At 59.7% G+C, this 26646-nt stretch overlaps 2 protein-coding genes across 2 annotated transcripts; both read left to right on the top strand.

Moving 5' to 3' along the window:
- On the top strand, positions 1 to 3165 carry LOC128945964 (collagen alpha-1(III) chain-like). The gene is made up of 3 exons (XM_054289896.1): positions 1 to 1337; positions 1680 to 2269; positions 2309 to 3165. The coding sequence occupies exons 1-3, from the start codon at positions 1 to 3 to the stop codon at positions 3163 to 3165; spliced, it is 2784 nt and encodes a 927-aa protein (XP_054145871.1).
- Positions 1816 to 25320, top strand: BCORL1 (BCL6 corepressor like 1). Its single transcript, XM_054289369.1, has 14 exons — positions 1816 to 1857; positions 9110 to 9248; positions 11587 to 11677; positions 11928 to 14486; positions 14784 to 14958; positions 15423 to 15503; positions 15646 to 16098; positions 18069 to 18298; positions 18395 to 18601; positions 18679 to 18845; positions 18970 to 19115; positions 19980 to 20057; positions 23381 to 23534; positions 24596 to 25320. The coding sequence occupies exons 2-14, from the start codon at positions 9163 to 9165 to the stop codon at positions 24870 to 24872; spliced, it is 4704 nt and encodes a 1567-aa protein (XP_054145344.1). The 5' UTR covers positions 1816 to 1857; positions 9110 to 9162; the 3' UTR covers positions 24873 to 25320.
- Positions 25321 to 26646: the final 1326 nt, after the last annotated feature.

The raw sequence follows: 26646 nt of genomic DNA on the forward strand, positions 1-26646 counted from the left end.
ATGGACCAAACCGGCGGAGCAAACGGGTCCTGCATGGGCGAGGGCAGCACGGAGCCCACGGAGATCAGCAACGGAGCCCACAGGGGTCCGAGCAGCACGCCGCGGGCGCGGGACAGTGACATCCTCCGGCCCCCACGCCAGCGCCCACGCGGGATCGCGGCCGCGGCCACCGCGGCCCGGCCCCGTTCCGAGCCCCCCACGCAGCCCTGCGGGGCCCGGCCCCGGGGAGCCCCCGGCCCCTGCCGGCCCCCGGGGCCGCTCCGTGCCGGAGCGCGGTGCCACCGCACGGGGACGGGGGACGCCGTGGCGGCGTCGCGGCCCGTGCCCCGGGACCGGCCGCTCCTGCCCGTCCCCGTGCAGCCCCCGCGGCGCGGCCCGGGGGGGGCGGGTCCCGCCCTCCCCTCCGGGTCGTGCCGGAGCGGGGACCCCCGCGGCCCCCCGGCTGCCGGTACGCGGGGGCCGGGCGGAGGGGGGCGGCGGGGCCGGGGCGAGGGGCCGCGGGAGAGGAGCGGGCACGGGGCGGTGCTGCGCGGGGCCCGACACAGCCCGGGGCGGCGTGGCCGGGCAGGGCCGGGCCGGGCCGGGCAGCCGGTGCCCGCACGGCGGGGCCGCGCCAAGGCGCTGCGAGGCCGCCGGTCTCCGAGGCCCGTGCGGGCGCCGGGGGCGGCGCGGCCCCGGGCCGGGCGAGGCTGTCAGCGCCGGGGCGGTGCGGGACGGTGCGGAGCGGGCCTGGCCGGGCACCGCGGGGGGTGCGGCGGCCTCCGGGCCTGCGGGCCCCAGTGCCGCGGGCGGGGACCGGTGACAAACTTGCGGCCGCCGCACCGTGCCGTGCCGCTCGATGTCCCGCATGGCGCGGGGGAGGCGCCTCGACCCCCGCCCCGCAGCGCTGCGCGCCCCGCGGGGTATCGAGCCGGAGGGGGCAGCGGGCCCGGGGGCTCACCCAGCGGCAGCGCCGCCGGGGTGGGGGCCACACGCCCACCTGGGCTGGGCAGGCGGGTCCGCGTTCTCTCAACCGGCCGGCCCCGCTGCGCCCGGGGACACCCACCCTCCCACGGCGGCGCCCGGCGGTGGGCACCGGGCGGGGGGTACCGGGCGGAGGGCAACGGGGCGGGGGAGAGCGGGGCGTCGGGGACCGGGACTGAGGACTCTAGGGCTGGGGACATCGAGACTGCGGGCAACGGGGCTGCGTGCGCCGCGCTCGCCGTGCGCTGCCCGTCCGGCTCTGCCCGCTGTCGGGCGCCCGGCGCTGCCCGGGCGTGGAGCGAGCGCCCGCCCCCGCTGCCGCCTCCTCCTCCATCCTTCTCCTCCCCCCGGTGCGGAGCGAGCGTCGCTCCCCGGTGCGGGAGCCGGTGCCCCGGCGCGGGGTCGGGCGGGCGTGTGTGTGTGTGCGGGGCGTGTGTGCGTTGGGCTCCCCCCGTGCCGAGCCACTCCGCTCCGTGCCGTGCCGAACCCCGGGCGCGGCGGCCTCCCGACCCCCGCCCCTCCCGGGGCCGCGCCGGGCGCGGAGCCCCCTCCCTCCCTCCCCGCGCTCCCTCCCTCGTTCCCTCCCCGCGCCCGCCCGTTCCCTCTCCGGACCGGCCCCCCCGCGCGGGCCGGGGCGCGCGGCACGCCGGGACCCGCAGTCCGCGGGGCGGCTCGGCGGCTCCCGGCCCCGGCGGACGGACTACGGCTCCCGGCAGCCCGCGCGGCCGCGGCTCGCTCTCGCCCTCACACTCCGGCTGCCGCTGCCAGTGTCTCCTCCGCCGCCGCCGCTGCCGCCGAACCGCCGCTCGCAGCGCCCGGGGTCCGACCCGCCGCCTGGGGCAGGGGCCCGCCCCGGCCCGCCGCCCCCCGCCGCCCGCCCGCCTCGGGAAGCAGGTGCGTACCCACCGCCCCGCGCCGCCCCGCGCTGGACCCCGGCCCCCGCTGCCCGGGCACCCCGGGCCCGCTCCGCCCCGCACCCACGGCACACGGGGGCAAGCGGAGGGGAGCGGGTGGCCCGACCCCCCCTCCGGCCGTCCGGACGGGATCTCCATGGAAACGGTCCCGGGACACCCCCGGGGGCGGCGGTGGGGCGGCGCGGGGGGGGGTGTGCGGGCTGGGGGGACCGGCGACGTCCTGCGGCGGGACAGCGGCGGGGGCGCGGCGGGCACTGACAGCGCCGGGCGGGGGGCAGCGGGCGGCGCCGGCGGCTCCGCTCCCCGCCCCGCGACGGCGCGGCGGAGCCGCTGCCCTGCCCGGCACGGCTGCTCCGGCTCCGGCACCGGCGGCACCTGCCGCTGCCGGGGCGGTGCGGGGGGTCCCGCGGCGGGGCGGGGCGGCCGCGCAGCGCGGCGCTCCCGGGGCGGCGGTGGGACGGCGGCGCCGGGCGCTCGTGGAGTTTGGCGGCGTGGCCCGAGCCCGCCCCGGCCGCCGCTGTGCCCGGGGCCGGTTCGGCCGCGGGTGCCGGCCGGCCGGGTGCCGGGCGGTGGCGGAAGAGCCCTCCCCGGGGGCAGCGCGGCCGCCGCCACCTCCATGTCCGGGGCTGCCCCGGTGCGGCAGCGCGGGGGCCCGGCCGCGCCTGCCGGGGCTGCGGGACGCTCCGCCGGGGAGCGGCCCCGGGGGCAACTGTTGAGCCGGGGGCTGCGGGAGCGGGCGCGGGGCAGCACGGCGGGGCCTAGCCCCCGGCACGGCTGCGGGGTGCGGGGCGAAGCCCCCGGAGCGGCTGCCAGGCCGCCGTGTCCCGGGCAGGGGGGGCTGCCCGCCCCGCGGGGCCCCGGCGGCGGCGCGGGGCCGTGGGCCGTGCCGTGGCCTCTCGGGGCTCGCAGCGGGACGCGCCGCGCCTCGGGCGGGGGGCTCGCCGGGGAACCCGCGCGGACCCGGAGCCGGGGCGGGCTGCGGCCGGGGCCGGGGCGGTGCCGCTCCGTGCCGACGCCCCCCGACGCCCGGGGCGGGGCGGCGGGGGCGGCCGGTCCCCCGCCCGTGCCCACGGTGATGGCCGGGCAGCGGCAGGACCGGGCGAGGGAGGCGGCGCTTCCTGCCGCCCTCACCGTGGAGGAAACCAGCCCTCCCGCGGTAGCGTGCCGGTACCGGGAGGGATCCTGGCTCCTCGGCGAGCGACATCGGTCCCCTCATCCCAGTCTGGGTGAGGCCGGTTCAGAGCAGCGCCGGGAGAAGGTCCATCAGGCTGAAATAGAGACGAAGTGAGTTTCTCCTGTCACAGAGCATCCGCTCTCTGGCACCCTCATCCCCTGGAGTCTGGGGATGAGTGCTAGGGCAGGGCCGGTGCATCCCGTGCCCTTCGCAGCTCCTCTGCATCTTTTTGGCCCTGTCTGTAGCAGCCTTCCCTTCCCTGTCTTCTCTTGCCTTCCTTCCCTTCCCTTTCCGCTGTGCTTCCATTGCCCTGGCCACCCTTTGGGTTTGGGTGGTTCCAGTGCCAGCACTGGCTGGAGGCTCCGTGGCGCCAGTCGAGGACACCGACTGCATTGCTGTCACCTGGGTCTGGAGACGCATTCCAGGTGTCACAGCCCGGGCTCCAGCGGGGTTTGGCCTTCAGAGCTGCCCTTGGGACCTCTGGGCTCTGGAGCACTAGTCTGGCTCCCAGGTATGGGAGGCTGTGCTCTGCTTTTGGAGTTTTGGATGGATGTGCACCTTGTCAGGGACATTTTTTAATATTATCATTCCTTAATAGCTCTTTTTCAATCCTTAAAAATTTGTGGGCTTTGGTGAGGGCAGCCTGGTTGTTGCAGACAAGGCAGGGTTTAGTGACACCAGTTGTCCAGCAGCTGGGACCAATTATCGCAGCACTGCCCAGTGTGCAGCAAACTTTTATTTTTTTTCTGAAATAGGGACGGATTTTTTCTTTTTTATTTCCGATTCATCGTGCTGAGGATCTATAATTACGTGTGGTGTTACTGTGTCTTTAAATCAGCTTAAGCAAATGCGTGTAGGCAAAGCCTGGCTCAGCTCTGCAGCGGCCGGGGCGGCTGTGCAGGCAGCGGGGACCAAACCCGGCTCGGGGCTGCCCTCGCCGGGCACCGCTCTGCCCAGACAGCCCCAGAGGTGGCCTGGCCCGTCCTTGCTGCATTTTGTGCCACTCTTGTCATTCCTGGTCCATTCTCCTACAGTTTCTGACCTCTGCATGAGTGATAATATAACATAAGATAGTCTGTTCTCTTTTTATTTAGTTTTGTTGTTTAAATTTTTCCCTCATTGCATATCGTGCCTGCTGCGAGTCCTGTGATAGGGCCGTCATAGGTTTTTTGATTTAATTTTTGATTTCATCGTTAATTTTTTGCCGTCAGTTTACTCCACCGGCTTTTCCAAAGTGGTGCTCAGAGCCGAGGTGCCGGGGGCACGAGTGCTTGCTCCGGCCCTCTGCCCCTCTGATGGACGCCAGACCATCCCATATCAAAACACATAGAATTCCTTGCCTGCGTTACTAATGGCAACGAAGAATTGCCAAAGTGAACAAACTATGGCAAGGGAGGGAGACCTGCCTTTCTGTGCAGACCGTTCCCTCTGGCCCACCTGGCCCCTGGGGAGAGCTGCAGGGCACATTGCCCCTCATTCCGCTGCTCCCGCTCCTGCCAAAGCGGCCAGCTGTGCTCCCAGCGCTGAATCCCACCCGAGTTTCCCGCAGCTGACCTCATTTTATATTTTGTAGCCATCCAGGGGATAAAACCCCCTTCCTGACAGGTTTTGCTGCTCTGGGAATGAATGTTTCAAAGGTATCTCCCGCGGGTGTGTTTCCAGGGTCAAAGTGCATTGCTCCCAGCCTTCCGCAGTGTCCCCTGGCCACAGGAGCCACATGGTGCTGTGGGAGGGCAAGCAGAGCATCCTCCCCATCTCCTGCCGAGGGATGTGGTAGCCTTTCTCTGTTCCACACCCTAGGGCTGGGAAGTCCTTTTCCTTCCTCTGTGCCACGGGCCCACTCAATGCCAGCATGGACGGGGGCACCACCGACTGGGCAGCATTTACTGTGTCCAGCTGAGCTGCACCAAGTGACCCATGCTGGGATTCCTGGAGTCAGCTCATGCTGTGGCTGCAACTCAGGCAGGGGGAAAGGCAAGGCTGATGTTCTCCCTGGGTGAACTCGTGCCATTGTCTGAGTTCCTGTTGCCAGCAGTGGAGCACATTGCTGCCTGTTGGGTCTTTGCTTGGTGCTCTCCCACCTGTGTTGGGGATGATGTGCCTGCCCAGAGCAGGCAGAGGGAATCCTTGTGCTGGGGGGGCTGCTGGTGTTTCAGTAGCTGCCAGCTCCCACCTGCCCAGGCAGGGTGCAGCGGGACACTGCCCATCTCTCGGTGTGTAGCTCATGTGCTGGGGCTGGCATGGCACAGAGGAAGGGCAAGTGCCTTGAAATCCAAGTGGTTTTAGTACTTGGAAATGCACAGAGCAGGAAAATACATGGAAAGCCTTTTGTGGGAGATCAAGGCAGCGTGGTCCTGCAGAGGGATGTGTTTGCACCATGGAGAACTGATTGGCACAGGCTGTCTCTGGGAGGAGCAGGGAAAAGCCCCCTTCCCGCCCTGGTAGGCCTGGCTGCACTACAGGTGCCATAAGGTGGATGCTGGAGGAGGTCATGGCTCTGGGTAATCTGATCAAAGTGAGTTAGACCAGGTGGCAACATAGTTGTGACATCTGTGAGGGCAAACACCAACAGCACCAAACTCCCCAGTGAGAAGCAAACCCTTGGCTATCTGTGACTGGCAGGTTGGTGCCAGCCTGAGAAGTTGCTTTGCGTGTTTGCCAATGCAAGCGCTTGAGAAATGAGGCTGGGGACCTGATGGGGCCAAGGGATTGCTGTCACTGGGAGGAGAGGGTGGCTTGCAGCGGGATGGCTTCAGAATCTACTTTGCAACCCCTCTGCTGCATTAGCGCTGGGGTGGGAGGTGTGACTTTAAGGGGCTGCAGGAAACAATTAGGCAGCCTCACTTCGGGCAGCTCAAGCTGGGATCTCCAAGAGCCAGGGAACAGACAGGGTTTAACAGGGGTCAGCGTGGAGATGGCATGGGCTTAATTCTTGTCAGCAGTGGGAGCTGGTAGGTGAGTGCTGGGGGAGCCTGTCCTGGAACCTTTGCTCAGCCTGCCCCAAAATGATGGTTGTCTTGGCGCTGTTGGGTTTTCATTGCAAGGAGGACTTGTCAATAGATAATGGTTAAAAAATGTCCATTCCTGAAGAACTTAATCTCTGGAAACTTGTTTCCATCACTGTACAGCAATATTTCAGAAGAGTAATTTCTTGACTTAATCCAAGGGAGCTTCCATGGGTAGCCAAGTCATCACTAACCTGAGTAACAGCGCAGTTTCACTGCAAGGAAAACATCTGCTTTGCTTTTCCTGGAGCCTGGAAGAGGCGGGTTTGCAGAGTAGCATCGTTTCCTTTTGCGAAACGGTGAGATGTATTGCCTTAATGAACAAAATCCCCTTTTTTAATTCGCCATAGGAGTTTCATTGCAAACCTCGCAGAGGGTTCGCCGTCGGAGGCGAGCGTGTTCAGCACCTTACTTGCTCGCAGTTCTTAGGGCACGCTTTGTTTCGGGAGGTGAAGGAGCTTTAATACCATATGAGCTTCCCCACACAGAATGCCTCGATGTTCTTGCTTCATTCTAAACTCGTTTTCTTTGGCGTTAATTAGAATTGGCTGAGCACCTATTTAGCTAAATCAAAATAAGACTGTGGTTTCGTATACACTTCCTTTGGCAGACGTTGTGGATTAAGTCGAGTCTGTGCCAGGCTCTGCCCTCTCTCCGTCTTGGTGAAGCTGATCTAGGAGCTGGTATGGGTTAAAACCAGTCCAGCCAGGAAAAAAAAAAAAAAAAAAAGAAAAAGTGTTTTAAACAGAGATCAACTCCCTGGTCAGGTTTACGGAGATACTGCAGGGCTTCAGTGACATGACTGAAGGGGTGAGGGGAGAGAAGGGCTTCAACAGTTTCTCAACAGCTTCTTCTGCTTGAAGACAGGCATGTGAAGCCATGCCCTAGTTGTGTTCTCCAAGGGTTTCCTATGAGTTTAATTACATCCCTTTAATGTTGCTTCCAACTGCACCAGTGTAGATGGGAGATCTGCTCGCTTTCCTTGTGCCGACTCGGCTAAGAGTGTTCTGACCCAGGGAGGCTGCACTTGCTCTCTGTGGTTCAGTGTTGCATCGGGAGGCTGCTCATCCCTGCATTTCCCAATAAACTTCCTGGTCTGCCTTTTTAAGAATGCTGTTGCTCCACTGGTTTGTGTTTGAACCCACGTCTGGTGCTTGGCCCCTGTTTTATTCCTTCTCTGAGTTCATCTCTGGATTATTTTTCTTTTCTGTTCTTCGTTCCCTGTGAAATGCCTGTCTTTGGCATGTGTCCCACATCGTCTGTAGAGGATAGAGGCCAAGAATCCACGAAACAGTGTTGATCTCTGTCACTGTGTCCTCCCAGCTCCCCTCCTGTGGCCGTCGTTCCGGCCCTTTTGACCAGCTCTTACTTGAGGACTCCAAACGTGCCGTTTCTTCCAGCTCCTCATGGCACCCCGTTAGCACTCCTCCCTTGCCAGACCTATTCCGGGCTCACGCCTGATCTCTGCTTGTCCCCAGCTCCACGTCGTGCAGCTGCACGCATCCCCTTCTCCCGTTGCAGAGAAGGTCCCTTTTGATTCCTCCTGGGACATCTGTCCTGCTGCTGTGCTTGGGGGCAGAACGTTCCTCCTCCCCTCCTTTCAGTTTAGCCTAAGATGGTGAAATCCCCGCAGATTGTTTGTTCCCCTATTTCCTTTATGTTGCATTTCTCTCCAAGCATCGAAAGACTCCTCCCCTTCCTGCTCCAAGCCACCTCGGTCTCTTTGGGTATGACCCTGCTCTCTGCCTTGGCGTCTGCCCGTCTCCCCCATCGGGAGGATTTCTCCCGTCTCACACACAGTGTGTGTTTTTAGCAGGTTTCCCCTCTTCCCCTGACCTCTGATTTCCGTACGCTGTTTGTGCACTTGTGCCCTCGTACGTGCAGATGGGTCCGTCGGTTTCTCTTTGGCACACCAGCTGCCTTGCCCCCGTTTCTGCCGTGTGCCTGGCCCCTTTTTCCTCCTCGGAGGATCCCCGCCGGCACGTTCGGGCTGCGGCGAGGACACCCGGCAGCAGCTGCGCTCGGGGAGCCGCTCAGCCCCGCGGCTCGGCCCTTGAGCTGCGGGCCCAGCTCCCCGTGGGGCTCCTTTCATGGCACAGACCGCTGCTCGTCCCGTGCAGGGCTGGTGTCGCCAGGAGTTTGTCAGGCAAAAGGCAGCCGGCAGAGATTGGGGATCACGTGCTGCTTCCAGCTAATTCCCACTCCCACCGCTGCGCTGAGAGCGTTGCCGTGGCTCTGTGCCTGCTTTACCTTCAGGGGTTAGGAATTCCCTGAACCTCCTTGACGGCATCTCTCTCCCTTTTGCAATCAGTCCTGCTTGGTTTGGCCGAGTCCACTTGTTAGCACAGGAGATCCTCTCTTCCTCTGCCTTTTCCCTGGAGCAGCAGAGCTTCTCAATGCTCCAACACCCAGCGCTGCACGATTGGCTGCAACGCTCTCCCCTGAAAAGCTCCACCCAGCTGACACTGCCTCATGGATGCTCCTGAATCTCTGGATTCCCTCAGGTTTTCCACTCATAACTCCAAAGAAAACCAGCACCTTCCTCACAGAAGAAGGGGATAAACCCTTGGTAGCACCACTGGCAATCCTCTGCTCCCTCCAGGAGCCCTCAGTTGTGGAGAGACCCTCCTTGTTTGAGGCTTTGCCCCTAGGACCTGCCATGGGCTGCTTTAGGAGAGTCCTGTGCGGCCTTTAAGTTTCAGTGCTGTAAAGGACCATCACCTTGTACAGCTGTGCTTGGCGTCTTCTGGTGCTGGAGGTTCCTCTGGAGGGAGATAAAAAATGGGGGAATTGTTTCAAAGGATTGTGAGTGTGTGAAGACACTTGTGTGAAATTCTTGTGGTAGCCAGTGGCAATAACACTGTTTAAGAGAGGGTGAGTGGATGGTGGATTCTGTCCAAAGGCACTGCTAATTCCTCCTAGCCCTCTTCCAGACCTGTGGCATCCCGGGGCATTGTTCCCCATCTGCCTGGCAGCAAAGCTGGGATGAGTTTTCTCAAAGGGCAGTTGAATCGATCAGCCTAGGGAGAGTTCCCACTGTTTTCCTTTTGCAGGCAGAGTGGTCCCTGGAGCCCCAGCAGATCCTGGAGGGTGAGGAGCAGCTGTCATGATCTCTACAGCACCCCTCTACAGCGGGGTGCACAACTGGACCAGCACAGAGCGGATTCGCATGTGTGGCCTCAACGAGGAGAGGTGAGGTGCGTGGGTGGCGGGCAGGGCAAAGGAGGCACGAGGAAGCCACTTAGGGATCTGGAGAGGCTGTGGGAAGGGATCTGATGCTGACTGAACCCCTTTTTACTGGGATCTAAAATGGTCCAAAGTGCAAATGAGCCACAGGGAGGAGTTGGATGTATTGGATTTGTTGGCATTCCAGGAGGGTCTCCACATCCTCTGCTCCAGCAAGGAGTGTGCTGGAGGTCTCGGCAGAGGATCTGTTGCCCCTGTGTGGTTACGTTACCTCCACAGCTTTGGTGCTGACAAGACCGAGTTGTCTGCATGTGCTATTGGCTTCCCTATACCTGTGCTCTGGATGGCCCAGGAAGGGAAAGAGTTTGAACTAAAAGCTTTTGGTGACCCAGGAGGGTTTGTGCCAACCAGATGATCAGATGGGAGGGTTGTGACTTGCCACCAAAGAGGAGATTAGGGAGAATTAGTGGCTGGGAGGTAGGATCGATCAAGCCAAGCTCTGTCGCTTTGCATCGCCTGTTGATTCCCATGGCTTGGGGTCTTATTCTCAGAACCGACTAGTTTGTGACTTCCTCAAGGCCACCGCGTCTGTCCCATGCATTTACCAAAGCCAGGGAAGTTTTATGTGCACGGAGGCAGCGTGCGGCTGTCATTGCTGGCCGCGGGTGCCGAGGGTTTTGGCGGGCGTCCCTCGATGCCGGTGCATCAGCAGTGGGCAGGGCCGAGCCCCGGGTCTGGCTCGGGCAGAGCCGATCTGCCGCACCGCCGGGCGCTCTGTGTCCCGCAGATAAGGGCTCCGATGGCGATACCCGCCGAGCCTCTGGGCGCTGCTCCGAGCTTACAATAGGCGTCAAATTTTGAGATGGCTGGGCAGGCCGGGCGGCTGCGCTCGGGCGCTCTCTTGTCTCCGATCCTCATCTCATTCCTTGGGCCCCGTCTGTGCGGGCGGCACCGCGCACTGCCCCGGGAGCAGCCCCGGCAGGGCCGGGCGGAGACCACGCACCGCCCTCAGGGCTGCTCCGGGGCTGCCGAGGGGAGCTGGGCAGGGGGGTCCCGTCGGCTCTGCGGGCAGCGGCGGGCGAGCTTCGGACCGGGGAGCGCCGGGAGCGCCGTGCCCGGGCGGGCCCCGCGGGCGGGCGGGCGGGCGGCTGCGCTCGGGCTCCCCCTGGCGCTCGGCCCCGGCCCCGCTCCGCTCCGGCCCCGCGGCGAGCCCGGCACCCCCGCCCGCTCCGGCCCCGCTCCGGCCCCGGCAGCCCTGGGATCTCCGCCCGCTCCGGCCCCGGCAGCCCCGAGACCCTCTGGCCTCTCGTCCCGTTCGCCCCGGTCGCCATCCCCGCCCCGCGGCCTCTGACGGCCGGGAGGAGCCGCGGAGGGACCGAGCGGGCTGTCACTGAGCGGAAGGTCGGTGGGGATGGCACGGAACAGCCCCAGGCACGGTCCCAGCAGTAGGGCTACAGAGCAGCGTCCTGGGGCTGAGCATACGGAGCAGGAACACAGCAGGGTGCTGCTGCACGGGGTACAGAGAATGTTCCTGGCACTGGGGCTATGAAGCAGAGTCCCAGGGCTGAGGCAGCCCCGAATGAGGTCCTGATGCTAAGGGTATGTAACAGGGCCCCAGCACCTCGGGTACTGAGTCCAAAGACAAATCATGTGCCCACAGCTCTGTGGCTGCTGTGGAAACCCAGGACATAGGAAGCAAATCTGTCTGAAATTATGTCATCAACAGAATCCAAACTTGATCTGTTTTGTGCTTGCACTAGCAGCTTGTCCCAAGCAAAACAGCGGGGAAGGGCTGTCCGATGAATACCATCGGGGAAGGAGTGTCCCAAAGAGGTCACAGTCCTTGTCCTTGTCCTGTCCAGACTTTCTACTGAGGAATCACATTCCAGAGATGAAGGGTCCAGACACTGGCCAGCAAGACATGGCACATTGGGATGGCCATGGACGCTCTCTGCTCCTGTCCAGCCCTCCTGAGCCCAGAGAGCTTTGGCACCAGATGGAGAACCCCACTGGTAGCTAGGCTGGGCAAGGGGTCCTAGGACAGGGAGGAAATAGAAGGAATGGGAATGAGGAGGTGCCTGTTGGGGAAAAGACAAGCAGGATGAGACTCGGGGGAAGATGGAAAGGTGTGGTGGGACAGAATAGAAAATGAAGGGGACAGGAACAGGTGTGTGGCACCAGGCTGTGACACTAGGGAAGGCTGGGCTGGCCCATGATGAGGCTGGGTCACCATGGGTAAGGAAGGTGTACAGCTGCACCACTGTCCCACAGGGGCACAGGGAGGGGTGGGATTCTGGGAGAGTATTTTGGGGTTTTGTAATGCTGTGTCTTCTTCTTCACCTAGGAGAGCCCCCATTTCTGATGAGGAGTCAAAAACGAGCAGCTCCCAGCACTTGGGGTCTCAAGAGTTTTGTGTCAGCAGCAGCCTGTCCGAGGTGAGTTCTTTGCCTGCACAGCTGAGTCCAAGAAGGCCATTCCCTGATGGAATAGGCCAAGCAGGAGCATTTTCCCTAATGCATTCATCGACTCATTTTTGAGAGACATGCAGTGAGGCAAAGCCGTGCTCTCCTTTGGGCAAAGCTGTTTGCTGCTTTTGCCTCTGGGTCCAGGGTGGGCAGATCCTTCCTGCTTCCCTGGGTGCCACTTGCACAGCTCCCAGGAACCCTTTCTCCCTTCCTGCTGCAGGTGGAGCTCACAGCAGTCAGCGGTGGTGGCAGCAGTGTCCAGGGGCTGGATGCTGATGGCAAGGTGGAGGAAAAGCTTGGACCCAAACTGGAGGAGCAGCCACCCGATCCCAACCCAAACCTGGAGTGTGTGGGAAAGACTGTGACAGACGACAGCCTGGGCCCTCTGGCAGGTCAGGGGGATGGCAGAGGGCAGGAGCCAGCGACCCCCAGAGCTGTGGAGCAGGAGAGCAGCAGTGCTGATGCTGCCTGGACACCAGCAGATCCTCCCAGCGACAAGCAGGCTGATGCTGCCCCAGCCTGCTCTGTGGCTCCAGAGAGTGAACCTGCTGGGAACGAGAAAAGCCCCCCGAGCACTGCGGCGCAAGGGCCGGGCGTGCTGGCAGAAGGGACGTTGTCTGTGGTTGTCTCCAGCTGCAACACCTCTGCCTCCAGCCCCGCCACCTTCACATTGAACAGGGTTTGCTTTCCCCCCTCTCAGGCCCCTGCTATGCAAAAACTGCCTCTGTCCTTCCAGGCTGGGGCTGTGCTGAGCCCGAGCCAGTCACTGGTGTACATCCCCCCTCCCAGCTGTGGGCAGCCGCTCAGCGTGGCCACACTCCCAGCCACTCTGGGGGTCTCCTCCACACTCACCTTCCCCGTCCTGCCTTCCTACCTGCACGAGCGTTGCCTACCGGGTATTATCGCTTCCCCAGAGCTGCGTTCCTACCCCTACACCTTCTCTGTCACCAGGCCCTTGGCTTCAGATGCCAAAGTGGTGTCTGTGGAGGTGAATCAGCTCAGCTGCCCCCCACCTTCGGGTGGAAGTAGTGCCCAGGCTGCTGCTGAGAGCGCTTCCCTGTCCAGCACCGGCTTGGCCCTGCCCTCCAGCCAGGCTCTGCCGGCAGCACCAGCACCAGCAACAGGGGGGAGCGCTGCTCCCTCCTCTGGCTCAGCTGTGCAGGCCAGAGCCCCTGCAGCTCCCGAGCCACATGCACCCGGGGCTGCCACTTCCCTGTCTCCTCTAAAGTCCCCTCCCCAGCTGGAGCGTGAGATGGTCTCATCCCCAGAGTGCAGTGAGATGCCTCTTGATCTCTCCTCCAAGTCCAACCGCCAGAAACTGCCTCCACCCAGCCAGCGCAAGACCCCTCCCATGCCCATCCTCACCCCCGTGCACACCAGCGGCAAAGCGCTGCTCACCACCGTCCTCTCCAAGTCCCAGCGTGCGGCACAGGCCACGGGCAGCAGCGTCACCTCGTGCCTCGGCACCACCCCACCCTTGGTCATCTTTCCTGAGTTCCTGCGCAACGGCGAGCAGGGCTCCTGGGTGAAGAACACCACGCTCATCAGCACCATCCCCGGCACTTACGTCGGTGTCGCCAACCCAGTGCCGGCCTCGCTGCTGCTCAGCAAGGATGTCGGTGTGAGCCTCAGCAGGGACCCACGCCACCTGCCCAAGCAGGAGCCCATCTCCATCATTGACCAGGGCGAGCCCCGCAGTGCCGGCGTTCCCTGTGGGAAGAAAGCCAACCAGGTTGGCACGGAAGGGCAGCAGGATCCTGCCAGGAAACTTCTTCATGGTAGAGCTGCTCCAGGGGCTCCTTTGTGTCAGTCCAAGGACATTGCCACCTGGAATCCTGTCCAGGGAAGCGTGTACCCGCGATGCCCCGTCAATGGAAAACCTTCCAATCCTCAACTTCTGCCTCTGGGCTGGTCTCCGTACCATCAAACCCCGCTGCTCTCCATCGGCATCTCCACGGCAGGACAGCTGCCCCTGAACCAGAGCAGCCCCTGCAAGACAGCCGGGGCAGGCGTGCTGCCGGCATTCCCGAGCGTGCAGCCCGCCGAGCCCAGCGCGGCCGCCCAGAGCCTGCCGGAGGGTGAACAAGATGCTGCGGCCAAGGGCAAGAGCTGCCGGGCCTTGCCCAAGCCCTGCGAGGAGCCGACCAACCCAGCACCACCGGAGGCAGGGCCAGCTTTCCATACCAGTGCTTTGGATGGGAAAGGGGGGAAGGGGAAGCTGGACAACGCTCCAAAGAGTCAGGAGTGCACTCAGCCAGAGTCTGACTGCGGTCAGGAGAGCAACGCACAGACTGAAGCTCCACAGGGGAGCTGTAGCCTCAAACAGTCAGATGCAAAACCCAAAAACCAAGTGTTGGCGGCGTATTTGTCACATGACCTGCCAGCGGCTGGGCAGCAGGGCCTGCGGATGGTGCCAGAGGTGCCCACGGATGGCCAGCGCAAAGAGCTGGGCTGCAAGGGCTCCCAGGAGCCACCGGCCACGGAGCCCCTGCCGTGTGTGCAGCAGGTGGATCTGTGCAGGATCAAGAAGGAACGAGTGGAGTGTGAAGTGTCCTTTCCCTCGGTGACCTGCCTGCATGCCGGAGCGGCTCCCCAGGCCTTCGCTGAGGCCAAGCTCAAAGGAACGGGGCAGATCAAGCAGGAGGGTGGCACACGCTGCAAGGCCAAACGGCAGCACGATGGGGACACCAGGCAGAGCCACAAGAGACTGAAGTGCCAAGGCCAGGACAGTGAGGAGTCCCCAAGCAAGTCGGGAAGCCGGAGCGTGCATGGCCGGAAGGTGCATAGGGTGGGCTGGGACTGCTGGGTCAGGGCAAAGGTGGGGCTGGGGGAGAGGAGGGAGCTCTCGTGGGGGGACAGTTGAGGGCACAGGGCTTTCTACCTGTGCTCCTGGGCATTGCCTGGCCGTGGGGGAAGTACCTGTGCTGCAGGTTGTCCAGGGCAGAAATGTATCTGGATTGTCAAAAAAGCTGGAGGGCGCCAGCATAATCAGTGGAGATAGACCTTTGTCCTTTTTGTGCTGCTCCAGTTCAGCCAGTGGGAAGCTCCAGCTTCAGCCCATGTCCTCCTTTCACAGTGGCAAAAACACCACGACAATCCACATGAGCTTGGCAAGCAGGCAGGCCGGGAAGGCCGAGGCGGCCCGGGTTCCATCACGGATCACAACAGCCTCGGGGTAAAGCGCAAGCGTAGGAGGCCAGCGAAGACAGAGTGCCCATCTCCGGCTCACCGTGGAGACAGCCACGAGGAAGGTACTGTCGGGAATGGCAGTGGGTTCCTGTGGCATCAGGCTGCCCTAGGGGCCAAACTGCTCTTCTCCTGAAGCCAAATGGGCTCTGGAGCTGGGTTGGGATCCAAAATAGAGCTGCAGCATGATCAGACTCCCAGAATGGAGGAGACTGGGAGGAACCTTAAAGCTCATCTTTTTCCACCCTGCTTCCAGGGGCAGGGGCACCTTCCACTAGATCAAGTTGCTCTTGGCCAAGCCTGGCCTTAGATGTTTCCAGAGATGGCACATCCCCCACCTGTCTGGAGAACCTGTGCCAGTGTTTTAGGACCCTCATTTTCAAAAACTTCCCTATGTCCAGTCTAAACCAACCTCTGTTGGTTTAAAGCCCTGGGCCATCACAGCAGCCCCTGCTATGGTAACACTGCACTGCCCTTCCCACATGACAGGTCTGTGATCTGTTTTCTCATGGTTTGGTTTTCCTCACAGGCTACTTGGAGAAGAAGCCCAAGAACAACTTCCGGGATTTCATTCCGGTGGTGCTGAGCAGCCGGACGCGCAGTCAGTCGGGTGAGTGGGTGCCCAGGCTCCCGGTGACAGTCCTGCATTCCCTTCTCACGTCGCCTTGTCCATGCATTTTGTCCTGCTTTGAGGCTTTGCCTTGTGGATCCTCTTGGCTTTTTTGTCAGCTAGAAATGCCACTTTTTTGCAGGAAGCAATGCTGGCTCTTCTGCTGGTGTGACGGGAGAGTGTGATGTGAGTGCTCCGGAGATTTTGCCATTGCTGGAGGAGGATCAGGAAGAAGAAGAGGAGGAGGAGGAAGAGGAGGAGGAGGAGGAGGAGACATCCTTGAAACATCGCAAGCTGCGCAAATCCCACAGGACATCGCGCTGCCACAGCCGCAGGGACAGGGACAGGGACAGGTCTGTGTCTGAGAGGAGCAGCTGTCACACGAGGAGGACCCGGGAGCTGCCCTGGAGAGCAGAATCACCCAGGCAGGTGTGGGAGCCCAATGAGGAGGAGGAGGAGGAGGAGGAGGATGGCCACATCAAAAGGAAGAAAAGGAGACGGCAGAAAAGTCGGAAATACCAGACAGGGGAATACCTGACTGAGCGGGAGGAGGAGCAAGTGGGATATCCCCACCGGAGGCGGAAATCCAAAGCAGGTACAACCTGGCAAAGGGGTTCAGGTACTAAACTGGGGACCAGAGGAGGAAATTTTTGTTTTGTTATGTGTGGAATTTTTGGGGAGATTTAGTTTTCATTATTTTTGTTGTAATGATGAAACTCCTTCAGTTTTAATGACCTGGTAGCTGTAGCATGGGCTGCTTCAATTGACCAACTCGTTTTTCAAAAACATTTACAGTAAATTCCAAAGCAGTAAACAGCAATTGATGTGGCTAATTAGACACTGATCTTACCCTTGGCTTAAGACAGAGGGCATGGGAAAATGAGGATGGGATGAGGTTGCACAGTGGATTTCTGGACAAGCAGGGTCCCTGGGAGCCATGCTCAGCTATCTGTGCTAACACAGGGGGATGTGGAGCCATCCTGATCCAACTAGGCTTCTCTTGGCTTTGTCTTGCTCTATGAGGATCACTTGCAAACTTGCACCAGGGAGCACAAGGGCGAGAGGATTAGCAAGGGTGCAGTGATGGGGGATCCCCCTCTGTGGTTTGTAGGCATGAGGAGGAACACGCTGTGCCTGCCTGTGCTCACTTCTGCTCTGCCACTGCTCCTGCACCTTCCCCTGCCACTGCCAGACCCTCTGTGAAAGCTAAATCCACGGTGAGCACATCCCCGGGGGCAGCAGTCTCTGCGGTCCCCTCTCCCTGTGCAGGGACAGTCGGGGCTGTGGCACCTGTCCAGCCGTGCTCAGTGTGTGCTGCTGCTTGGCTGTGGCTCCTAGTCCAGAGTCACACAGGTGACAGGGGGGCAAACTGTCATGGGCAGCACTTGTGCCAGCCTTCTGCATGCTTGGGCTGTGCTCTTGGAGGGCATGAAGTGGCCATGGCCCTGCTGCCTTCTGCCACATTGGAGCTCAGAGTGGCACTCCTCAGGTGCTGCTGAGATGCTGTGGGGAGCAGAGGTGGCTGCTGTCCTCCCAGCAGCTGGTATCTGCTCCAGCACAGCGTTACACTATCCTGTGGTGTCTGGGAGCCTCTGAACCAGGAACAAAGTTTCGAGTTGGCTTCCTGGTGTCTTGGCAACCCAGGCACTCTCGGGATGCCTCCTGTTCAGAACAGGAGCCTGGAAGGAGCTCTGCAGTGGCATTCAGGAGGGTTTGCCAGCAGCTTTACCGCACATCTTATGAGTCTCTGTCTGTCTGTCCAGCTTCCCTCAGAGGCTGGACCTGCTGCAGTTTGGATTCAGAAGTTGTGGCCTTGAGCCACCTCCAGTGGCAGTAGAGTCCTGAAGTTCTCTCCATGCAGTGCAAAGTCCTCTCCTCTGTCTCTTTTTAACTGATCTCTTACTCGTTTCATGGAGTGCATGTGAGTCTCATGCTGCAGGATTGGGTGAGCAGGATTCCTCCATTCAGGGAAGACAAGGCTGGATTTCCCTTGAGAAATCCTGGTGCTTCTTAACTGGATGCATGTTAATGAAAACTTAAATGTGCTCCTTAACTTCAGGGGAAGATGTGAGAGGGCAAAGCACACCTGTTGTGTTTAGGCAGCAAGCACTGAGTGTTCACAGACAGCTCCTGCTTGTCCTGCCCCTCTAAGACATATCCCAATGAATCCTGCTCCCATCTTTCCTTGGGTATCTCATGTACATGCTGAGTTCATCCCAGATGGGAGAATCTGTGTGTTCCCTCTGCTTCTCCTTCTTGCAGTGTCCCTGCCCTGGAGCTGGATTTAGAATCATGGAATCCCAGAAAGGTTTGGGTTGGAAGAGACCTTAAAGCTCATCCAGTTCCACCCCTGCCATGGGCAGGGACACCTTCCACTATCCCAGGGTGCTCCAAGCCATGTCCAGCCTGGCCTTGGACACTTCCAGGGATGGTGCAGCCACAACTTCTCTGATTTCTGTGCAGCTCTCAGAGATGGGCAGTTTGTCTTGCCTGGTGGCAGAGGTCTGGGTGACCTTCAGTGTGGTACCTACAGAAGCTGCACACTCGTTCACGTTTCTCCTTTAGATTGCAGGCATCGGAAGCAGAAGGAGTGTGGGAAGGGCAAAGGCACAGAGCTGCAGCTGAGGAGCAGGCTCTCCCCATCACCCCGGAAACCTCAAGGACACACGGACTTTCGGAATGGCTTTTTCCTGGAGCACTCCGACACCTCTCCTGTCCAAGAAGAGCTAGAGAAACCATCAGGAAAACGCAAATGTAAAACCAAACACCTGGCAGGGATCTGTGACGAGGGGAAGGTATGGCTTGAACAGATGAGGGGAACATGTGAGGGGAGAAAGGGACTCCCACGAGTCATGGCTCCATGTGCCAAGTTGTATTCCTTTCTTTCCCAGGGGAAAGGCTGCTGCAACCAGCCCAAAACGTGCTCTCCGAAGAAGCCCCAGGACTTGTGGACACTTTGTAAGTCCCATCGGGCCAGCCCAGGGAGTTCCCCTGAGCTGCCCCCAGCCCAGAACGTTCCCCCCGGAGCGCGGCGGCTGATTGTGAACAAGAACGCAGGGGAGACGCTGCTGCAGCGAGCAGCTCGCCTGGGCTACAAGGTGAGTGCTGTGCCCTCCTGCCCGTGCCCCCGCTGCCCTGCCCGGGCTGGCTGTCACAGCCTGCTCTTGCTGTGCAGGACGTGGTGCTGTACTGCCTGCAGAAGAAGAGCAGTGACGTGAACCACCATGACAACGCGGGGTACACGGCCCTGCACGAGGCCTGTGCGCGCGGCTGGATTGACATCCTGCACATCCTGCTCCAGCACGGCGCCAACGTCAACTGCAGCGCCCAGGATGGCACCAGGTGAGCCAGCGCAGCGTGGGGCGGGGAGCACAGTGGGTTCTTCAGGTTGGTCATCACTAAATTGATCTTAACCCAAACCAGAGCATTTCCTTAGCGAAATCCCGGTCCCTTTCTGCCCTTGCAGGCCTATCCATGATGCAGTAGCAAATGACAACCTGGAAACCATGTGGCTTCTCCTTTCCTATGGTGCTGATCCCACTCTGGCCACATACTCCGGGCAGACAGCAGTGAAGTTGGCCACGAGCGATGTGATGAAGAGCTTCCTCTGTGGTAGGTGCCAGGCCTGATGTCACAGTGCTCCAGACCTTCCCCTCTGGCAGCATACAGGACCAAATCTGGGTGTGAAAGGGCCTGAGCAGAAAATGACTTAGTCTTTAGCTCTGTCCTGTCACAGAAGCATGCTTTTACCACCCAAACTTTAATTATAGAATTGTATGTGTTTTCTGTATAAGATAAAAGTCATTTTTCAGTGTGCAAGGAGATGGCTGCCCTGTGGTCACACGACTGAAGACAGTGCTCTGCTTGGAGATGCTGTTCCACAGTCCCTGGTTCTACTGCTTAACCTAAGGGAACAGATTTTTGTTGCCAAATAATGCTGCCTTCTATGGCAAAAGAGCCCTGCCCAAATACTGCTGCTGGCAGAAGGGGCTGTTTTGGATCCCTATGGTCGCGTTTGGTGCCATTTGTGTACACGGAGGACGAGTGTTTGTGGCTTCTCCACAGCAGCAAGGAAGGGACAGCCAGACGTGGCTCTCAGACAGAGACAAGACAGAAAATCCCCAGTGTTGACAAAACTCTCTTTTCCCACTACTGTGTGAGCACCTCTAGGGTCAACTACTCACACAGGTTTTTGGGGATGGTGATTTGGAGCTCAGGACTGTTCTACAAGTCCTTCTTTCCAAGCCACTTCACACTGTCTGTTGTTTTCCCTTTTCAGCTCCCATTTCCTGGTTGGGGGCCTGGGGCGATGCCCACTCCTGAGCAGCAACACCCTTCCTGCAGCTGTGGTTCAGCTTTTGCCGTAATGCCCAAGTGGGAGAAGCAGCAGGGGTGAAGCAGCTCCCCCTGGATCTGTGGAAGTGCACACCAGGATGATGCTTCAAGCCATTAACTGTCTGGATTTTCTCTCTCTAGATTACCTGTCAGATCTGCAGGGCCGCAGTGACGGAGACCCTCGGACAGCCTGGGATTTCTACAGCAGCTCCGTGCTCGGTGAGTGCAGTGCAGGCTGGGTCGGTGGCAGCAGAGCAGGAGTGAGGCTGTGGAGAACATGTGATTACCTCGGGTTTGGCCACATCCATCTCTGCTCACGCTTTGGGTAGAGACCTTGCTGTGGTGACACATGCTGGGAGTGGCTCCTGGGAGGGACTTCTTTGGGAAGCTGAATATGTGCATCCCTTCGAGTGTGGGACTGGGCTGCAGGTACTGCTGCTGATTCCTGAGGGTCTCTGGGTGTCCATCCCAAGCATGTCATTCTTGTTGCTCCCCTGCTCACCGGTCACCAAGGAAGGTGAAGGACATACTCATTCCTTCAAGGTGTAGAAGTCTTGAACTTCCAGGTTCCCAGAGCTGCCCATCCCTCTCCCCTGCTTTGGAGAGGAGATGTTCATCCAGGGGAGGTCCTGTTCTTACACACCGGGCATTTTTCCCAGTGAAGGGCTGACTGCTGCCTTTACTGCCACTTCTTCAAAACCATGGTTACAATGGAAAATGTTCCGGATCTGGCATGGGCCTGTGGCACACTGGAGTCCCTCTTCCAAGTTCAGTGCTCCCAAGCCCTCCATAAGGACTTGGAGCATTTACACTCAGGCTGAGAGACTGCTTGTTGATTGTAGTTGTTCACCTCCATAACTTCCAACATCCTTCTAGAAACAAAAAGAAATCTGATACATTCAGGAGGGTGCTCTTGGAAGAGGACTTCTCTTTGGAGGACCCTGATGTCTTTCCATTCCAGAACAGGAGAAATTCTTCACTCATCAGAGCACTGTTTGTAGGCTGCTGCACCTCAGCTCTGCCAAGGGAACAGTTCAAACCTCAGCCTCCTTCCTCAGAATTTCTCACTCTCAAAGCTGTCACAGGCCTTTACAAAGAAAAATAGCTGTTCTTTGCAATATTTTAAAAGATACTACCCCTTTTGATTCATCACTGATTTCCTGCTGCCCCATCCATGGGGCGTTCCCAGTGTTGCCTTTGGGAGGCTGTCTGGCAAGGCAGGAGCTAACACAGCTGGGAAGTGATCCCTTACCCTGCCAGGTCTGTTTCCAGCAGGCACAGGAAGGGACCCTCCTCCCCATCCTCCTGGGATCAGTTTACAGCAGCAGCAGCTGAGGTGCCAGCCCCTCATCACCTGTGCTGTGCCAGGCCCTGCTGCTGGACACTGCCTGAGCCACAGAAAAACCAGGATGCCCAAGCCTGAGACTTGGGCTGGTTTCTTTCCAGCCTGTTTACTGTGTGTCCTGCAATGTCCCTTTCTGGCTCAGGTACCTCAGCAGTCACCTCGGGTCACCTGGAACAGGTACAGCCCCGGGCAGGGAAGTACCTGGTTCTGCTCTGGAATAAGGGAGCTGCTCTCAATCATCACAGGCAGCAAACAACTCTCCTCCTCCCGTGGATCAGTCCTTTGCAATCTCCCTTTCCATCAGCTCCACCAGCTGAAGCACTGTATGTCCCTCAGGGTACAGGAGAAATCCCAAGCCCTGCTTGAGCTGTTCCTATTCTGAGGCAGGAATGCTGTCCACATTTTCCTTGAGGTCTGCAACTCTCTGGGGGCAGAAGGATAATGAAGGAAGCCAGGGTGTGGGATCTCTGAGGTGTGGAAAAGTCATCAGTGTCCTGCTCTTGGTGCTGCTGGAGCTCCAGACACAAAGTCCCAGTCCGGGGCTTGTCTCCACCTGGGACAGGCATTGTTGTGCCTGATTGTCTCCCTCAGTGGTACAGAATGTTCCTGTCCTTGGCCCAGCCTTTGCATGGGCAGACGGACAGGACTGAGCTTTCAGGACAGACAGTGAGCCCTATTTTTGCCACATTAAATGCATTTAACTATATTTTTCTGAGTTGCTCAGGATATCTGAGGTTTTTCAGTGATGGCATCTGAGCTTTGCCAGCAGCAACATTGGATCAATAATCACATCACTTATTTTTGTCCTATTCTATAGCAAGTTTGGACGATTTCAGCACCCTGTTTCTTAGGGATTTTTTTCCCTTGGCAGCACTAGGAAATAACTGTTTTTCCCCAAGACCCTGCCTAAGCCAGTGTCCCCTGTCATCTGCTGTTTTCCTCAGTTGGAATCCTACTCGTGCTGGGTGAGCAGCTGGGTGTGTGAAGCTTCCTCGTGTGGCACACCAGAAGATTTTCTTCTTTTCAGCCTTTTCTCTTGTGCGTGGGGTTGAACTTTTGCATGATTGGTTTGTTGGCTTAGGGACACATTGGGTCTTGCTGCTCTCTGTAGAATCTAAACTCTCGTATCTGGAAGTTTTTGGAGATCTCCTGTATTATCTCAGTGGGACAACACCAGTCTTCAAACTTAAGACTATTCACACCTCTTCATAATAAAATCCAGGCAGCAAGCTTCTCTTCAACAGGAGCTTTTCAGATTGGTAAACAGGAAAATTACCTGTTTTTAAATGGTTTTGGATCCAGCCTGCTGTTCTCCATCCCCTCTAGACACAGATCCTGCTGGAGCTCAGATGCCTCCTGGAACACCCAGGCAAAATCTCTTAAGTCATAGAATCATGCACTGGTTTGAGTTGGAAGAACCTTGAAGATCATCTTATTCCACTCTTCTACCATGAACAGGGACACCTTCCACTGTCCCAGGTTGCTCCAAGTCCCATCCAACCTGGCCTTGGACACTTCCAGGGATCCAGGGGCAGCCTCAGCTTCTCTGGGCAGCCTGTGCCAGGGCCTCACCACTCTCACAGGGAAGAACTTCTGTATATCCACCTTACATTTCCCCTCATGCTTGGTGCTTGGTTGGATTTGTCTCTGGTGGCACAGCCTTGCTGTCCTCACTAAGATGGGTGCTGGCTGCCCTGGATCACCTGCCAGAGGTTCTGAGGGTGGGATTTGGGTGGAGAAGCTCTTGAGGAGCAGAGTGCTTGCTGTGCCTTCCTTGGTAGGGCCTGTGCAGGCAAAGCCTCTCTACATCCACCTCCCTCTTTGCTGTTCCAGGCTCTTCCAGGCTGAGGATATCTGTGCTGGCATGGGAGAGGGGCCAAGGTCATTTTGCAGAGAGGCTGGGGTCTACCAGTGGGGTGGCCGATGGTGCAGACTGTGCACTGTCCCACCTGTGGCACCAGAGCACACCTGAGCTTCCTGCCACGACTGCGGATGGCCAGTGAGCAATCTGCAGAGCAGCCAGCACTTGCTCCATGTTCCTCTGGGACGAGGGGCTGGAGGGGAGCAGGAGGGATGCAGTTCTCACATGGCTGCAGGAATGTTGTGGGAAGGTGCCCGTGGGGTTGTGGCAGTGGCCAGGGGGTACCAGCATGGGCTGGTGTGTGACTGAGCAGTGCCAACCTCTGTCCTGTTGCAGAGGGGAAGGACAGCATCGGCTGCGACCTGCTGCTCAACCCTCCAGGGAGCTCAGACCAGGAGGAAGAGGAGCAAGAAGCAGATAACTTCATGTTTGAGTTCTCAGACAAGCCGCTGCTTCCCAGCTACAACCTCCAGGTGTCCGTGGCCCGGGGGTGAGTGCCTTTCCCTGAGCCCTGGGCAGGACCACGCGTGGCTGCAGCCCCGGCACAGGCAGCAGCACCTCGGTTGTTCCAGTGGGGTTAATAGCTGCTTGTGTATCTCAGGTGGTTTTTTTCATAGAATCATCACAGAATTCCAGAATGGTTTGGGTTGGGAAGGGCCTTACAGCTGATCCCATTCCACCCCCCTGCCATGGGCAGGGACACCTTCCATTAGAGCAGGGTGCTCCAAGCCACATCCAAGCTGGCCTTGGACACTTCTGGAGATGGGGCAGCCACAGCTGCTCTGGACAGCAGAGGGAAGGTGTGGCTGTGGCACTGAGGAAGTTGGGGAGGCAGTGCCTGGCTTGGCACAGCCTGGAATGTTCTCAGGGAGTAGGGAAGGCTCGTCAGGGTTCCCCCCACCCTCCATGGCCAGGCACATACTGCTGCCCTGAGTGTCTCTGTGCTGTGCCTCTCAGGAAGCTCCCCTCTCTCATCCTTGTGATCCTGCTAGTTCCAGCCCCGTGTTCCTTCAGCAGCAGCTCACACTTATGGCTCTGAGATTGTTTCCTTTCCATCATGGCTAAATCAGTCCCAGCACTGGAACACCATTCCCACCTGCACCCCCTGTGACACAGTGGCTGTTGCTGAGGCTGAAGGGGGACTTGGAAGAGGCAGCAACCAAAGTACCACTCTTCCCTGCAACAAATTTTTGTGCCTGCCAGTGTTTGTCCATGCAGAGGGACACATGCAGCATGCCCTCCAGCAATAAACCACACCAGAAACTCCATTTCCTGACCATGTGGCTTATTCCTGGCAGGGAAGCTGCCAGGACCTTGTTGAAGGCAGGACTTCTCACATCACTGTCCCTGCCTGGCTGCCAGTGTTTTAAAAAGCTGTGACCTGTGAGGCCGTGATCAAACCCCAGTCCGTGGGCTCCTGAGGGGAAGCAGCACACGGAGAACAGTGCCAGGGCCAGAGGGGAGGGCCAGCATGGCAGGAGGCGGGGGAGGGCACCGTGTCTGCAGTCCTCTCCACTCCTATAACCCACCGTGCTCTTGCCATCCTCGCAGGCCCTGCAACTGGTTCCTGTTCTCTGATGTGCTCAAGCGGCTGAAGCTGTCCTCCCGCATATTCCAGGCCCGCTTCCCGCACTTCGAGGTGGCCACGCTGCCCCGGGCAGAGTTCCAGCGCCAGGTGTCCCTCAGCCAGGTGCTGGCGCAGGAGGAGGTGCCGGCAAGCCCCGAGCTGGCGCCGGGCGCGGCAGAGACTGTGGAGCTGGTGCACTACGAGCCCGAGCTGCTGCAGCTGCTGGGCTCGGTGGTGGAGTACCAGGCGTGGAGCAGCTGACGGGGACAGGCCACTCCCGGCATCACGAGGCAATAATAAGGACCAAGGGGAAGCAGCTCTCTCAGCGCCAGCAGCAGGGACCCGAGTCTTAGAGCAGCCGCTCCTCCTCTCCTCAGGGTCTCCGCCAGCTGGGGAGGGAGGACCCTCGCCTCCAAGGCATTCCCGAGGTCCCTCGCCCACGAGCAGTGGCGGTCGCTGCCGCCGCCGCCTCACCCGGCCCCGGTGTGTGACGGAACCCCCAGCGCGGGGCTCAGCGAGGGGTGCGAGCCGCCGCCCCTCCCCGCCGGACCCTACGGAACTGCGCGTCTCCGTTTGCCCTCCCCCTCCCAATGTCTTCCATAGTATTTATTTAATTAGTATTTAATTTGTAATGTTTTCTTTGTTTTTGCTGAGTCTGTATCACTGTGATGGTGAGCTCCGGGCTGTGGGATGAGGCCGTCCCCCGCCCCTCTCCACTGTGCCCCGAGGCCAGCCGGGCCCAGGGGTTCCCGTCCCTCCCTGCCAACAAGCCAGGGCACAGCCCCTTCCCTTGCCCTTGTAACTGGCTCCTGCTGCCAGCGCTCAGCCCCAGCCGGGAGCCGGCCCCACCGCTCCATCCCCTCCCGTGCCTCCTCCTCCATCTCATTCGTGCTGCAGCTCCCTGTCCCCGGCGGTGCCGCCCGGGCAGGCGCAGCCCGCGGCCCCCAGCGCGTCCCCCGCTTCGGCAGCTTGTGCCCCGCCGCAGGCCCTGTCCCCTCGGCAGGAGCCGCCCCCCTGGCCCGCGCCCCGCCGGTGTCCCGGGAGCGGCTTTCCGTGCAGCCGCGGGTGCGGGCGGGCTGCTCTGCCTCGGGGCCGGTACAGTTTTATTGTACAGGTGCTAACAGGACTGAGGTCGGGACAATCGGGGGATTTCTGGCTCTCCCCGCTCCGCAGCGGGAGCCTTGGGTGAGTTTTTTTGTTGGTTCGTTTTTTCTTTGTGTTGTGTTTCTTCCCAGCCAGGGCAGGCGTTTTCCCCCTTGGAGCCCCGCTGCCAGCCTTCCCTCCGAGGGCCCGGCAGCACCTTCTTTAAGCCAAGGGTTTTTTTGCCTTTGGGTGTGTATTCTGGTTGCTCTTTCTGATTTCTGTTTTATTATATGCAGCAACAGGCTGTGGTGTCAAAAACACTGATGTACAGAAAAAACCTGCATCAGGCTCCCTGGCTCCTGCCTTTTTTTTTTCGTGTCCAGGCAGATTTCTGTGCATGTCAGCCTGAGTCTGTGGTTCAGGGAAGGGAGAGGGGAAGTGGCCTGTGGGACCTGCAGGGCCCATGTATCTGCACAGCTGGAAAACCAGGGACACTCCGCTGTTCCTGCCTGACCCTGGTGCTGGGAACTCTGCAGCCAAGCCCAGCGATCCCCAAACACAGATGTCGGGGTAGCCCTGTCTGGTCCCAGCACCCCCAGCCTGTTCATGGGGCAGCTGGTCCCTGGCTGGCTTTCTCACCTCTGTGGGAGCAGAGGGCACTCAGGGCAGTGCTGTAGTTTTGTTGTTTCCTTAGGAAGGACAGCAGGAATGCCATGATGATAGGACTAGGAGGAAAGCTTTGCCCACACACCACCAAGAGGAACTCCCCAAAGTGGTACAGGAGCAGTCAAGGCAGGTCTTAAAAAGAGAGGGGAGAGGTGCTCCCACACTGGGGAGGCTCCTCGTGAACCTAAGGAGGTGCAGCCACAGGGAAAACTCACCAAATGAATGATCTGAAATGTTCACTTGAAAGCAGATGGGTGGGAGGGAGCTGACAGGGTTCAGTTGGAGG

The sequence above is a fragment of the Melozone crissalis genome, unplaced genomic scaffold (assembly GCF_028551555.1).
Source record: "Melozone crissalis strain CALT ecotype California unplaced genomic scaffold, PUWL_Pcris_2 ptg000068l_1, whole genome shotgun sequence".
Lineage (NCBI taxonomy): Eukaryota > Metazoa > Chordata > Aves > Passeriformes > Passerellidae > Melozone > Melozone crissalis.